We start from the raw sequence: 15,484 nt of genomic DNA, 5'->3' as shown, positions 1-15,484 counted from the left end.
GATAAAGGTGATGTCAGACTTCCACATTATACTTACTCCTCCTCTTTTTGAATTAATTAATACTTGGAGAGTGAGAGGAATAGACACCTATATAAATATGCTCATCACTGGGCTGGGGATGTGGCTCAAGCGGTAGCACACTCACCTGGCATGCGTGCGGCCACTAATTCAGATTGTGCAAGTGCCCCTTCAAGCTGTCTTCTATGTCTAATTGATATGTTCCTACCAATCTTGGAGTTTCCATATCAACATATAGCTATTAGAAATGACAAGATTACCTTTATACCTTTAATTTCAATCTAATTTTTTTCCTTTGCAGACATTTGTGTAACTCAGTTCCCCAACTTGGCACTCTATAATTACCAATTCATTTACACACATATGAAATCATTCCAAAGAACATATGTAATCACTCTTTGTATTAATTTTTAGGGTTGCTGTAACAAATTACCATAAACTGGGCAACTTAAAACCACAGAATATTCATTCTCTCACAGATGATCAACATTGGTTTCACTGGACTGAACTCAAGAAGAAGAACAGCAGTAGTCTGGCTGGAAGCATTGGAGAGAACCTGTTCCTTGTTTCTCATGACTATTCTCACTGCTTGCACTGTGGCTGCAACATGCCAATCTCTCCCTGTCTTCCCAAGACCTTTTCTGTGTTTCTTATCAGTGTCCATCTCCTTATGAAGGACAATTATGATGTATTTCAATTCTACCCAGATAATCGCAAGACCCTTAATGACATCAGTAAAGACCCTTTATCCAAATACAGTAACATTCACAGGTTCTCATCAGATTTGGCTTATATTTCCTTCTCTTTAAAATACTGAAAGAATTCTATCTCTTATTCCATTTGTTTTTCAGTTGGTTTTAGAAGCACCACATAGTCATATTCACAGTTAACATCCCCAAACCAGAAGCCCAAACATTTCCCAGAAGAAATCTCTTTTACTAACTGTTGGCTATTTCTTTGGGAATTTACCTATGAATTGTCAAATAACAAGGTTATACTACTATTTGATATTATTTTAGATTTATGTATTATCTGTCACATGGAGGAAGTCAGAGACTCAGAAAAAAATCTAAGGTAGCACAACAATCATACATGTATGTACACTTTAACCCCTTACCGGCAATCTAGAACATGATTCTGGTAATGACCAATACTGAGTATAGGTGTCACCATATGAGTAAATAAATGATATTCACATCTAGGCCAAACATTTGTGTTTGTCTGTTTTTTTGTGATGCTGGGGATTGAACCCAGGGCCTGCTGCATGCAAAGCAAGCACTCTACCAACTGAGCTATATCCCTAGCCCCTAGGCCAAAGGGAAATAACCTTTATTTTCATATGCATTCTGAACTTAGTAACTGTCTCACTTTGTTTGCTTTGCTTCTTAACACTTAATTCAACCTGAAATCATTTGTAAATTCTCTAAATTGCTTCTCAATATAGGTCAGCTTTCCATTATCTGCAGGTCCCAAATATATGTGGTCAACCATCCAAAGGTTGTGCACCATGTAGTCATAATAAGATGGCTGCCGTCTGTACTGAACATGTACAGGCTTTTTAAAAATTTGTCATATAGAGTATAACTATTCATAAGGCATTTATGTTGTATTAGGTATTTATAAGTAACTGAGAGATTATACAAAGTTTAAGGGAGGATACGTATATTTTATATGCAAATACTTATGTCATTTTATGTTTTGTTCTTTTTAGTTATAAATGATGTGGAGTCTATTCTGACATATTTACAGAAACATGGAGTCTGTCTTGTGGATGTACACTATGTTGAGATTCATCATATATATACATAGAAAAGTTATATCAGATTCATTCCACTGTTTTTCCTATTCCCATCCCTTACTTCACGTGGATTTCCTTTTGTCTAATCCACTGACATTCTAGGCTCCCCAAATCCTTGTTCTGTGTTAGTATCCACACATCAGAGAAAACATATGACCCTTCAATTTTTTGGGATTAGCTTATACCACTTAGCGTGACAATCCTGGTTCCATTCATTTGCTGGTAAATGTCATAAAGTCATTCTTCATGGCTGTGGTTATGGACATTTTCTTTATCCATTCATCTGTTGAAGGGCATATAGGTTGGTTCCATAGTTTAGATATTGTAAATTGAGCTGCTATAAACATTGATGTGGCCCCATTACTACAGTACGCTGATTTTAAGTCCTTTGGATATACGCCAAGAAGTGGGATAACCGGGTCAAATGGTGGTTCTATTTCAAATTTTCCAACGAATCTCCATCCTGCTTTCCATAGTGGTTGCACCAATGTGCAGTCCCACCAGCAATGTATGAGTATAACTATTCCTTCATATCCTTGCCAACATTGTTACTTATATTATTTTTTTTAGTTGCAGATGGACAGAATGTCTTTATCTTATTTATTTTTTTATGTGGGGCTGAGGATCGAACCCAGTGCCTCATGCATGCTAGGCAAGCATTCTGTCACAGAGCTACAACCCCAGCTAGTTACTTGTATTCTTGATAACTGCCATTCTGACTGAAGTGAGATGAAATCACAATGTAATTTTAATTTGCATTTCTCTGATGTTGAACATTTTTTCATATATTTGTTGACCAATTGTATTTCTTCTTCTGTGAAGTACCTGTTCAATTCCTTTGCCTACTTTGTACTGTGCTAAGTTTTTTGAGTTCTTTATATAGCCGAAAGATTAATGCTCTCTTAGGTGCGTGTGATAAAGACTTTTTCCCATTCTGTAGTCTCTCTCTTCATGTTCTTGATTGTTTCCTTTACTGTAAAGAAGCTTTCTAATTTGATAACATCCCATTTATTGATTCTTGATTTTATTGCTTGTGGTTTAGGAGTCTAGCTGAGGAATTCTGTTCCTAGGCCGCCATTATGGAGAGTTGGACCTACTTTTTCTTCTCGTAGGCACAGGGCCTAATTTCATTTGATACATATGGATTTCCAGTTTTCTCAGCACCATTTGTTGAAGAGGTTATCTTTTCGCCAATATATGTTCATGGAGCTTTTGTTTATGATGAGATAACTGTGCTTAGTTGGATTTTTCTGTGGGTCTTCTTTTCTGTACCAATGGTTGTCATGACTGTTTTGGTACCAATACCAGGCAATTTTTGTTACTATAGCTCTGTTGTATAATTTAAAATATGGTATTGTGATGACTCCTGCTTTACTTTTCTCACCTAAGGATTGCTTGGGCTATTCTGGGCCTCTTTATTTTTCCAAATGAATTTCATGACTGCTTTTATTATTTCTATGAAGATCATCATTAGAATTTTATTAGGAATTGAATTAAAATCTGTATATCAATTTTGGTAGTATGGCCATTTTGGCTATATTAATTCTGCATATCCAAAAACATGGCAAACCTTTTTCATTTTCTAAGGTCTTCTTCAATTTCTTTAGTGTTCTATACTTTTCACTGTAGAGGTGTTATGGTTTGGATGTAAGGTATTCCCCCGCCAAAAGCACTTGTGTGAGACAATGCAAGAAGGTTCAGAAGAGAAACCACTGGGTTATGAGAGCTTTAATCCAATCAGTGAATTAATCCCCTGACAGGGATTAAATGAATGGCAACTGAAGTAGTAGGGTGTGGCTAGAGGAGCTGTGAACTGGGGGTGTGGCTTGGGATATATATTTTTATCTGGCAAATGGAGACCTCTCTCTGCTTTCTGATCATCATGTAAGCCACTTCCCTCCACCATATTCTTCCACCATGTTGTTCTGTCTCACCTTGAGCCCCAAGGAAGGGAGCCTACTGTCTATGGATTGAGACCTCTGAATTGTGAGCCCCCAAATAAACTTTTCCTTCTCTATAGTTGTTGGATCTTTCAGCTACAGCAGTGAAAAAGCTGACTAAAACAAGAAGTCTTTTACCTCTCAAGAGTCTGAGTTCCAAGTATTTATTTTTAAGCTACTGTGAATGGGATGGTTTTCGTAATTTATCTTTCAGTTGATTCATCATTGGTATATAGAAATGCAATTAATTTTATATCCTACTTTGCTATATTCATATATGAGTTCTAGATGTTTTCTGGGGCTTCTAAATATAGGATCATATAAACAGCAAATAGAGATAGTTTGAGCTTCTTCTTGCCTATTAGTATCCCTTTCTATTTCTGAGTCCTCTGGTTAGTTTCAAGGACTATGTTAAACAGAAGTGCTGAAAGTGAGCATCCTTGCCTTATTCCTGTTTTCAGAGGGAATGCATTCAATTTTTCTCTATTTAGAGTGATACTGGCCATAGGTTTAATGTATAGAGCTTTTACAAGTTGTGGTATGTTCATACTATTCCTTATTTTTCTAGTATTTTATCATGAAAGGATACTATATTTTGTCAAACACCTTTTCTGCATCTGAGATGATCATGTGATTCTTGTCTTTAATTCTATTTATGTGGTGAATTACATTTATTGATTTTCATAGGCTGAAGCAACCTTGAATCCCTGGAATGAAACCCACTTGATAATGGTGCATTAGTTTTTAGTGTGTTATTCTATGACATTTGTCAGTATTTTATTAAGAATTTTTGCACCTATGTTCATCAGGGATATTGGTCTGAAGTTTTCTTTCCTTATGTGTCTTTGTCTGGTTTTGGTATCAGGGTGATACTAACTTCACAGAATCAGTTTGGAAGGGTTCCATCTTTTCTATTTCATGGAATAATTTGAGGAGGACTGGTGTTAGTTCTTTAAAGGTCTGGCAGAAGTTGGATGAGAATCCATCAGGTCTTGGGCTTTGCTTTGCTCACAGGCTTTTAAATTTTGCTACTCGAAACTGATCTATTTAAATTTTCTATATCCTCCTGGTTGGATTTGTCTCCAGAAATTTTCTATATCCTCCTGGTTGAATTTGTCTCCAGAAATCAGTCGGTGTCTTCCAAGATTTTCTAATTTATAGATTATAAATTTTCAAAATAGTTTCTGATTATCCTCTGAATTTCAGTAATGTCTGCGCTGATACTTCCTTTTTCATCATATAAATTTTAATAATTTGAGTCCCCCCCTTTTCTATTTTAGTAACTTTGGCTAAGGGTTTATCAAATTTTATTTTTTTTAAAGAACAAAATTTTGTTGATTTCTTTATTTATTGTTTCAATTTCATTGATTTTGGTTCTGATTTTAATTATTTCTTGTCTTGTACAGCTTTTGCTGATGTTATCCCCCACCCCCACCCCAGGGCCTTGTGATGTAATGTTAGATTATTTAGTCCATGACTTTCTATTCTTTTAATGCTTTCTATTATTTTCATGTTATCCCATATTTCTTGAAATTTCTGTTCATAGTCTCTTAATATCTTTTCTCCATAGTCGATTTTATTTCCAAGATTATATATTTGTCTTCATTGCCTGAAACTATCTTCCAAGGGGTCTGGTCTTTTGGTGATGCTTTCCACTGATTATTTAGTTAATTATTGATTTCTTCATTTTGAGGATTTCCATTTGGTTCTTTTTCAAAATCTCCTTTATTGCAGTGATTTTTCATGTCTTGTGTTTTCTGATTTCACTCTATATACTTTTACCTAGCAGATCAGTTTATCCATGAACTTTCTAAATTTCTTCTCTGATATTTCAACTGGCACAATAAACAGAAATGGTATGGTGAGCAATTGCCAACAGTAAAAACAGTAAATTTGTAAAAGGGCTTGCTATTTCAAAAGGTGAGCAGGGAGAAGATGGAAGATATGTAGGTTGTGATGATTATGAGGAAGAAAGAAGAAAGCAGAAGTACAAAATTAAAGGAAAAGTGGAAGAGAATAGAATTAGGTTGTTAGCAAAAGAAAGGAGAGAAAGAGAATTAAGAGAAATAAGTGAAAAACAAAACACATACACAAAACAAAACAAAATATACTCCTCAAAAACCCTAGCCTTCAAAAGACAGAGTCATGAAAAATAACTGCCTTCAAAAAAATGCTAGAAAAGTAAGACAAATATGTACATGTACTAATAATGTCCATGAACCATTCAGCACACAATCACAATCAAAAAGAAAGGCTCTTGATGAAAAATGAAGGAATTGGGGCTCGGGTTGTGGCTCAGTGGTAGAGTGCTCGCCTCCCATGAGTGAAGCATTGGGTTTGATCCTCAGCATCACATAAAAATAAATTAATTAAATAAAGGTATTGTGTCCATCTACAATTAAAAAATGTTTAAAAAAATAAAATTAAAATTAAAAAATTAAGGAATCATTTCCATTGTGGTAGTCAAAAATTGTCAATGATAATGTATGTTGCTTGTCTGTTCCCAAGCGTCTTTTTTGTTTTTTCTTGTGCACAATAGTAGTAGCTGGAGGCTGTCACTGGTGGTGCTTGTCACTGGATAGAGTTAAAAAATTCTCGGCTTCCCTTCTCAGCAGTTATGTGATGGGGCAGCTTGAAGAGTGTTGTGAGGGGAGTTCCTGGAGGCAGAGCCCCAGAAGGGGTTTAGGTCTAGTTTGTCCCCTTGTGCTTCACTGAATGGTGATTGGTCTTAAGATTTTTAAATCAGCCCATCCCCAGAGCTCTACTGCTGCTAATCCATGCTGGGAGTCTGCATCCCAGGAGTGTTCCCTGGGTTCCACTAGTGCACTGGAGGAGCCAATCCTTCACCCCCTCCACCACCTGCAGATCCTGCCCTTCTGGCCCTTTCCAGCCTCCTAGGCTCAGGCCCCAGGCACACAGTCACTCTCACTCACCCAATCAAATTCCTGACCAACCCCTTTTAGTCCCTCAAGCCACCAGACTCCAAGGGTGGGAGGGACTTGAGATCTCTTGGGTCTGAATGCCCAGTATTCCCCAGGGCAAAACATCTGAATTTCTCCTGGTTTTCTATTCACACTCTGAGTTACGTGATAGCCCAGTCTGGTTTCCAAACCCAGCTTGGATTCCACAGATATGGGTGTCAGAGATTGGTTCCACAGCTGCTAGCTCCTATCTGAAGGGGATCCTAGAATACTAAATACTACCCTTGAATATTAAAGGAGGACATTATATCAAACACCCAGTTATTTTATCAATTCAACAGATGGTCTTGTATCATCTTTAAAACATCTTTCCTAGGGCTTTGTGACTTACTACAACTGGGCTTATCCTCCATATATAGAGTGCAAGTATTTCTTGTGATCTCCTTTTACCACCAGCCAGGGGATTTCCTTCATTTTTTTTTTTTATGTTGTACTCTTATGTACCTTCACCCCATACTTTCCTTTTTTTTGATTTATTCCCTTGTTTGTATGGACCTCATCTTCCAAAAGTTCTAGGAGACAAATTTTCTGAGACTATCTAAATGTCTGAAATTCCTTCCTCAAAATTATAGTTTGTACACAGAATTCAATATTTGAAACCATTTCCCAAAAAAAAATTTCTGCAAAGACAGTTCCAGTGATCTTCTTTTACTAATAACCCTGATATAATTAACACGGCCTATTTAGAGGATACAATTTAATGGTTTTTAGTATATTCAGAGTAAAAAAACTATCATCAGAAATTTAGAATATTTTCATCACTTCAAGTAGCAATATGCACTACAATCCTAGGTAACAACTAATCTACTTTATGTCGCCATGGGTTTACCAATTCTGGCATTTTAATGGAATTTATATAACATGATATTTTATGACTGGTATTTTCCACTTGTCCATAAACATGAGGTTTCCACTTCTGGGTCTCAATTCTATTCTATTCCACTGATTTACTTCAATTATGTATATCCAGAACCACTGCCCTGATTGTTAAGCTTTGTGTACATTTCGAATTTTAAAAGTGTGACTCCTCTTTTATTTTGCTTCACTGATCTCTAGCTTCACTACTGCTGTTGAGAAGTGTGATGACACTGTCTTGACCCTTATAATTTGCTTTTTGTATCTTACAAATCTCTGATCTTCTCTTCACTGACATTTCATGATGCTATGCTTTAATAAAGGTCAATTTTGAGGACTGGGATGTAGTTTAGTGGTAGATCACTTGCTCTTGTATAATCCCTGGGGGTTTGATCCCCAGTACTGCAAAGCAAACTAAACCAAACCATACCAAAACCAATTTTCATGCTCTTTTTATTGGCTCTTTCTTTCTTTTAAATGAAAGACTTTGGAGGATTAGACGAACTCTAGAAAAAGCAAAGAGGAAGGAAGGTGAGGGAGGGGGTATGGGGTAGGAAAGACGGTGGGATGAGATGGACACCATTACCCTAAGTACATGTATGAAGACACGAATGGTGTGACTCCACTTTGTGTACAACCAGAGATCAAAAAATGTGCTCTATACGTGTAATATGAATTGTAATGCATCCTGCTGTCATATGTAACAAATCAGAATTTTCAAAAAAGTCTCAAAAAATTAAAAAACAAAAATAAAAGGCTTCTTTAATACTACTTAATTTATGTAGTTGTTGTTGTTATCAGTGTTACTAGGGATTCAACCCAGGGCCTTGCTAGGCAAGTGATCTTACACTGAGCTACATTGCTAGTCTATTTGTTCTTTCAATCTGGGCGTTTACATAATTTAATTCCAGGAATGCTCTACCACCTAATTACATCTCTAGCCCTTTTTATTTTGCAATACTTCTTGCTAAGTCGCCTAAGCTGGCTATGAACTTGCAATTCTGGCTCAGTCTCCTGAGTAACTGGGATTACAGGCAAACAGCACCATGACAGTTCAGGAAGTTTTCTTAAAAGAATTTTCGTGGGGCTGGTGTTGTAGTTCAGTGGTAGAGCACTTGCCTAACATGGGCCTGGATTCCATCCTCAGCACCACATAAAATCAAATAAATTTTCAAAAGGTTAAATTCTTTTAATATTTATTTTTTAGTTGTAGTTGGACATAATACCTTTATTTTATTTATTTTTATGTGGTGCTGAGGATTGAACCCAGGGCCTCACACGTGCTAGATGAACGCTCTACCACTAAGCCACAAACCTAGTTCCAAAAGGTTAAATTCTTAAAAAACAAAAAAAGAAAAGAATTTTTTGTTGTTTCTACTTTCTGATCTATTTCTGGAACAACTTTCATTAGTTCATCCTTCATTTATCCCTATTAGACAGTGGACCTTCTGGACTGATTCTATAATATATTTCTCATCTTTACATTTTTAGTCTACTTTAAACTTTCATAATTTTGTTGTTCTAAACTTTTTATTTATTATCATATCGGCTTTTATGTTTTAAATCTCAACATAATCCCTTTTTTCCTTATGTATACCATTCTATTCTTGTTTCCATATGCATATCTGCATTTAAGATATTGTGTTTGCTAACCTTGCCTATTTTGTTCTCTTTCATGTCAGAGATTTCCACTCTTGACTGTATAATCAAGATTTGAAACTGCAACACAAAAATCTAAAAGTTTTGTGAATATTGATAAGGCTATTAGGGAAGACACTGTATCAGGGGAATTGCTAATATCAGTATATCTGGATTTTGCTACTTTTCCTCCCTACCTCCTGGACTTGAAGACTTGAGGCTGGCTGAATTGTGATCACATAACTTCCTTTTAATGTGCATACCTCAACTGTCTCATATCCCCTCAGTCCAATATCCCACTTCCTTATTCCCAAGTAAAAACTTCTAGTATTCTGAGGTTCAAGATGGTCATCCAGCAAAGAGAGGAAATACCTGCTCCTAAACAGATTTTTAAACAGTTCTCTTTCAGTTTGCTTCTCATCGCCATTTTCAGATGTCTCTGATATGCTATTAATGGAATCTTTCTGGGGATCCACAATATAAATTGAGTTCACTTTGATTCTCTATCAGTGCAGTTTAGAATTCAGTTATTTAGATACAGCTAATTCCATGTCTGTTTACTAGCTTCTAAAATCCTGTTGCTAGTGTCTATCTTGCCTTGTCCTTTTTACTCTTTCTTCTTCTTCTTCCTCTTCTTCTTCTTCTTTTTTTTAACCACATCTTGGTTTTGGGGGGGTTTCAGAAGGTAAATGCAAGTGTTTAATCTACAATCTTTTTTTTTAACTCCTTCTCAACTGCTGTCACTGCTACTAACCTATCAACTTTAATTATACATCAGTTATTTTAAAAAGATATTATGCTCTCTTGCAATATGTCAGATTTGAAAATATACTCCAAAGTATTTACCAATTTAAGTCAACATAAATTTAAGTACATTTTTAAAATTTCTATTAGCAATATCGAGGATGCTTTTTATCTCAAGGGTTAACTAGAACCTAACCCCACAGATAACTATGAGAGAACATGGGAGAGAAATATATTTTGACAAGTGGTATCTACAAAGTATTTTTGAAGAATATGACTTAAATATCATTTCACAGACATAAAAAAAAGTGTAAAACTCAAGATATATTAAAAGCATATGAGCTTCCCCACATCTTCTCTCCTTCATTCTTTCAATAAAGATACAACCCAAGTTTCTGAATCCAGCAAGCCCTGAGTAATCACATATTAAGTTTCAATGCACATTTCATATAACTTCAAAATCTGCTTTTCCATCCATTTTCCAGAGCCATAGATTTACTATTCTATTGGACTACTCCATACTATTACATAAAAATAAACCATTACCCCACCTCCCAAACCACTTCTGCCTTCTTAATCTCTATTAAGATACTGATATTCATTGAATAAAACCACCAGCAAGTATTTCTTTTTCTCGTTTTTTGGATATCAGGGATTGAACCCAGGGGTGTGCCTAATTACTGAGTCACATCCTCAGCCCACCTCAGCCCTCTTTTTTTAAATTCTGAGACAGGGTCTCACTAAGTTTCTGAGACTGGCTTTGAACTTGTGATCCTCATGCCTCAGCCTCCTGAGCCACTAGGATCACAGATATGCCTAAGGCACCCAGCTACCAGCATGTATTTCTTAGACCAAGTTTGATTCTGTTTTTCTTCCTAATACCAATGTTCCCAAGTCCTACCCATTAAGTACCTTTTTACTAAGAAGCTAAAATGAATGCTCAGTGATTCAAGCTTTACACAGCTGGAATAACTGGCAGATAAAATTAGTAATCTGAAACCAATGTTAATCTACACTATTGTTTTCTCATCATTCTTCTTAGAATAATCATTTAGGAAGGTAGTAACTTTTCTTTTCAGTGCCTACGATTGAATCGATGGTCTTGGGCCATTAATCTATAATCCAAACCAACGTTTTCATTTTGTACAATTTAATTTTTATTTTTTGGTACTGGGAATTGAACCTGGGACATTTTACCACTGTGTTCATCCCCAGCCTTTTATATTTCTCTATTTTTAAAATTTTGAGACAGGGTCTCTCTAGTTACAATCCTCCTGTCTCAAGTCTTCCGAACCCCTAGGACTACAGGAGTGTGCCACTGTGCCTGGTCCCAACTTGTTTTTGGCAGGGTGCATGCAGAACATTGTGGGGCGGGGGTCCAAATAATGAACTCGGGGTACTTGACCATTGAGCCACATTGCCATCCTATTTTGTATTTTATTTAGAAACAGTCTCACTGAGTTGCTTAGCACCTTGCTTTTTGCTGAGGTTGGCTTTGATCCTCCTGCCTCAGCCACCCAAGCTGCTGGGATTACAGGGATGTGCCACCATGCCCGACCCAACTTTTTCATTATAAAACTTTTATGACTTATGATTAATGGACAATCACAAAGTTAAATTAAGAAAGCTAAGACCAATGACAGTGTTAATATTCCCTAAATTTAAAATTTTGCTTAGTCATAAAATTACATTTTATAAAAAGTGTAATCAGCTAATTTTATGTAAATAACTTTTCTGAACTTATCTGTCACTAGACTACAAAATCAGAGAAACAATGAAGATGATACACATAGGCAAAAAAAAAAAAAAAAAAAAAAATTTTTTTTTCCCTAAAAACACTGGTTTGAAATCGAGAGAAGCCATATGCTGAAGCTACTAATAATCCTATGGCAATCATCCTCAACAATTTGCTTCATTACAGGTATAAAATAGTATGGCAAAGAAGAACATGACTTTCCAGTAATCTGGAAGACTTTTTGCTTTGTGTCATTAATATTTTCTCATTACACAAACCAATAAATTACTTTAAAGCCATGCTTTTCATAGTAACATTTTTGTCCTCAATTTCAAAATATTTAAGAGTTGTAGATATTATATATCTCTCTTAAACATGTACTATGTATTGCTATGCATAATCTTTTTTTCTAAATATCCCATGGTCATAAACTATCACCTTATTACTCATCTCATAAATATATCTACATCCCCATCTCCTAGAAATAAATATTGATATGTTAATAATAATACAGTATAATCACTAAAAATGTAGAGATTATGAGAATACCGATTTCCTTACCCAAATTTCCTCCTGACTCCTCTATTACCTAACATTTAGCAAGGAAAAGTTCATGGGAAGGAGAATATCATATCTCCTGCCCCTGAAAGGAGGAGAGTGGCAGAAAGTAAAAAGGTGACAATCAGTAAAAATAAAAACTGCCTTCTTGGTTATAGCAGCAACACTGGGAAACCCTAATTTAAATATAAATACCAACTCATTAACCTAAAACATTAACCCTGTTGCAAATTTTACAACAAAGGTATAATATTCTTTTTATTTTAAGGCACACTTCATAAATAAAATGAGTGCCAACAACATATCAAGTATATAATAATGTACAAAGAAGAAACAGTCCCTTCTTAAAAATACTCAAAACCTCAGGGAGAGATGGATAGGTTAAAAATTCAGTGTTGTAAGGTATGTATGAATGAAATGAAGCTAGAGAAAAAATGCCTAATTTACCAAGTAAAATGAGGGTGGGTTGTAAGATGGAGATTATGATTTCTCAGACAAAGGAGTAAAGAGGGAAGGTGATTAAAAAAGAAGTTTCTGCTGACATCAGAGTATGAACACAAGACAGGGTACACATGAAGAGTCCAAGATAAGGGAGATGGCCAGTTCTGCAAAACTGTTTTCAGTCTAGAATAAATGTACAAAGAGAAGCCTAAAACACTTTATGTAAGACTTTGGAGGAAACATTCCAAGATCTACACAGATTAACTTAAATGAAATTGCAGAACTAAACAAATACTATTTATTCTGGATGAAGCAGAAAAAAAGTAAGAGCAAAATGGACAATTACCTCCTTTTGTAGTGTCATTCTGGGCCTGGATGCCATGATGCAATGAATTATGAATGGCAGAAAGAAGATCTGCTGCTTGAATCATCAATTTTTGAGCTTCTGCAACGGCACTGGTCTAGCAAACAAATCACCAAAAACATTCTTACATATTCTTTCACTGAAAGATATACATTAAATAGGAAAATCCTATAAACAATATTGAAATTAAGCATTTGCTGCAATGATATTGGTTTTCACAAATTAATCACTTAATACAGGATGCCCAGATCCTGGCAAGATAAAAATTAGGTTTTTTTTTTTTTCCCCTCATATCTGTACTTTAGAGGACCTACTTAAAAAATTGGCAACATTTTTGATTTACTGTATAAATCTATCTGTTAAAAATAAAAACCATAGACGTAGTCAACTGAAAAACAGAAAAGAACCAACAATTCTACTACATTATTCACCAAGATGGTGTTGGTGGCAGAACCAGGAAAAACAGAATTATAGAAGTTAGGCCAATGGTAAAGGTTGGATCTCTACTCACCACAAATTAATCTGTAATTGACCTGAGTTACTGCCAAAATACACAAAAGAAAAAGCACTCACAATTTAGGACTTGCCTTTTGTTCTATGCAAATCCAACAGTTAATTTAACTGAAGGGAGGAACAGGCCAAACTAAAATTCTCATTTTTATTCTCTCCTTTTCAATCAAAAAAATATGACAATCCACAAGCAATTTAAGCTTCTATTACTTTATTTACTAGAATGTAATATAAAATATCATGCTTATTATCAACACCATAGACATAAATATATCATGCAGTAGAATGTAAAATTCATGAAACTTTAAGAAAAGCATTATGGTTGCTTGGTGTAAAAACACCGAATGTTGAGGGCTCTACATTTGAGATCAGGAGCATTTCAATAGAAAAGTCTCAGAACTGCTTCAATAAGGCATTCCATCCAAAAGTCATTAAAACAGACAGACAAGTTACAGTAAATGTACTTACCTCTTTTTTAGTAAAAGCTATAAGCACTGTCAGTAACACACGAGTAAATTTCACTCTGCTGAATACTGCTAAACATTGTTGGTGCTAGGAAAAAAACAAGAAACGGCTAGAAATTAAAACATGCAATGTTTGTCAAAAGAATCTCATTTCAAAATATATTATTTTTACTCCTAAATCTCAATGTTAATAACTTACTACAGTACACACATCTTCACTTACAGGTTTTAATGCCTGAAAAACAAGCTACAGAAAACATAATAAAATAAAGCCTCTTCTTTTCAAACAGATATGTTTCTATAGCAACAGGATTGATTTTCATAAGTCAAAAGTTACACATTACATTAAAATTAATTTAATTAGCATTTAAAAAGGATTAAAAAGTACTAAAAGTGGAGTCAGAAAATCTAGGATCTCTACAAAGGTTCGTTTTTTGTTTGTTTGTTTTTGTTTTTTTAATATTTATTTTTTAGGTGTAGATGGACACAACACAATGCCTTTATTTTTTATGTGGTGCTGAGGATTGAATCCGGGTCCCGCCTGTGCTAGGCGAGCGCTCTACCGCTGAGCCACAATCCCAGCCCCAAAGGTTCGGTTTTGATAATGTGGAAGTTCTTGAGCTTTACCAAGCTCTTGTGCATCATCTGTAAAAGATCTTTTTTTTTCTTCCTACCTCACAGGAATATTGAAGAGTTCTGAAATCATGTATTTCAAAGAGCTGTATTATCATGCTATCAAAATAAATACAAGGGAAACAAAATCCCTTGCAATGTCCAACTTTTAAAGAAATACCTTAAAAAGGGCTTCCATAAATTATAACGCAGTTCATAAAACTACAACATTAAGAGGTAGACTTCTCTGATATTATCTACCAGAAAATAAGTTCAATTACTTCTAGTTCAACTTCTGGATCTCTTTCTTCTCCTTGTCGACTTCGAGTACTCTAAAATTTTAAAAAAGGTAAATTAAATACAGCCTGGAGAAGCACCAGATTATAAATATACACTGTAAAGAAAGCACAAAGGTAATCTACGATCTAATTCGGGGGAAACTTATTTAGGGGGGAAAAAAAAAAAAGGTGTGTCCACTATTTATTTCCATCCTATTAATGTTACATACAGAAAATTCACTTTGATACAAATTAGAAAGATCATGAAAAGAATCAGATACTGAAACAACAAAAGAAAAAAAAGGAAAAGGAAATATATCTACTGAGAGAACTTTCTAACACTCTCAAAAGTATTAGCAACCTTTACAAAAATAACAACATCAAGTTACATCACCTGTACTGATCTGATTTTACATTGAAATGTAAAATGTCTTGTCAATAATAAGTTTATGTATTTGAGAAAATTACAGGGCATTAGCACAGGAAGATCTAGGAGTAGATGTGGGTTGTAGTCCTGAAGTTACCATTCACTATATGTCCTTAAGTAA

The 15,484-nt window shown here is 35.1% G+C and overlaps 1 protein-coding gene across 2 annotated transcripts in view; it reads right to left on the bottom strand.

Moving 5' to 3' along the window:
* The window catches only part of Naa35 (N-alpha-acetyltransferase 35, NatC auxiliary subunit), a 102,333-nt gene that overhangs the window by 48,256 nt on the left and 38,593 nt on the right, over nucleotides 1-15,484 (bottom strand). For both annotated transcript variants that reach the window (XM_076846136.1, XM_076846135.1), the window contains exons 9-11: nucleotides 14,940-14,990; nucleotides 14,051-14,134; nucleotides 13,055-13,169 (exon numbers count right to left, since the gene is read on the bottom strand). In XM_076846136.1, coding sequence (XP_076702251.1) covers nucleotides 13,055-13,169; nucleotides 14,051-14,134; nucleotides 14,940-14,990 — 250 coding nt within the window. The remainder of the gene's footprint in view (nucleotides 1-13,054; nucleotides 13,170-14,050; nucleotides 14,135-14,939; nucleotides 14,991-15,484) is intronic.

This window comes from Callospermophilus lateralis, chromosome 2 (genome assembly GCF_048772815.1).
Source record: "Callospermophilus lateralis isolate mCalLat2 chromosome 2, mCalLat2.hap1, whole genome shotgun sequence".
In the NCBI taxonomy this organism is placed as follows: domain Eukaryota; kingdom Metazoa; phylum Chordata; class Mammalia; order Rodentia; family Sciuridae; genus Callospermophilus; species Callospermophilus lateralis.
This window is presented reverse-complemented; position numbering and strand designations above follow the sequence as displayed.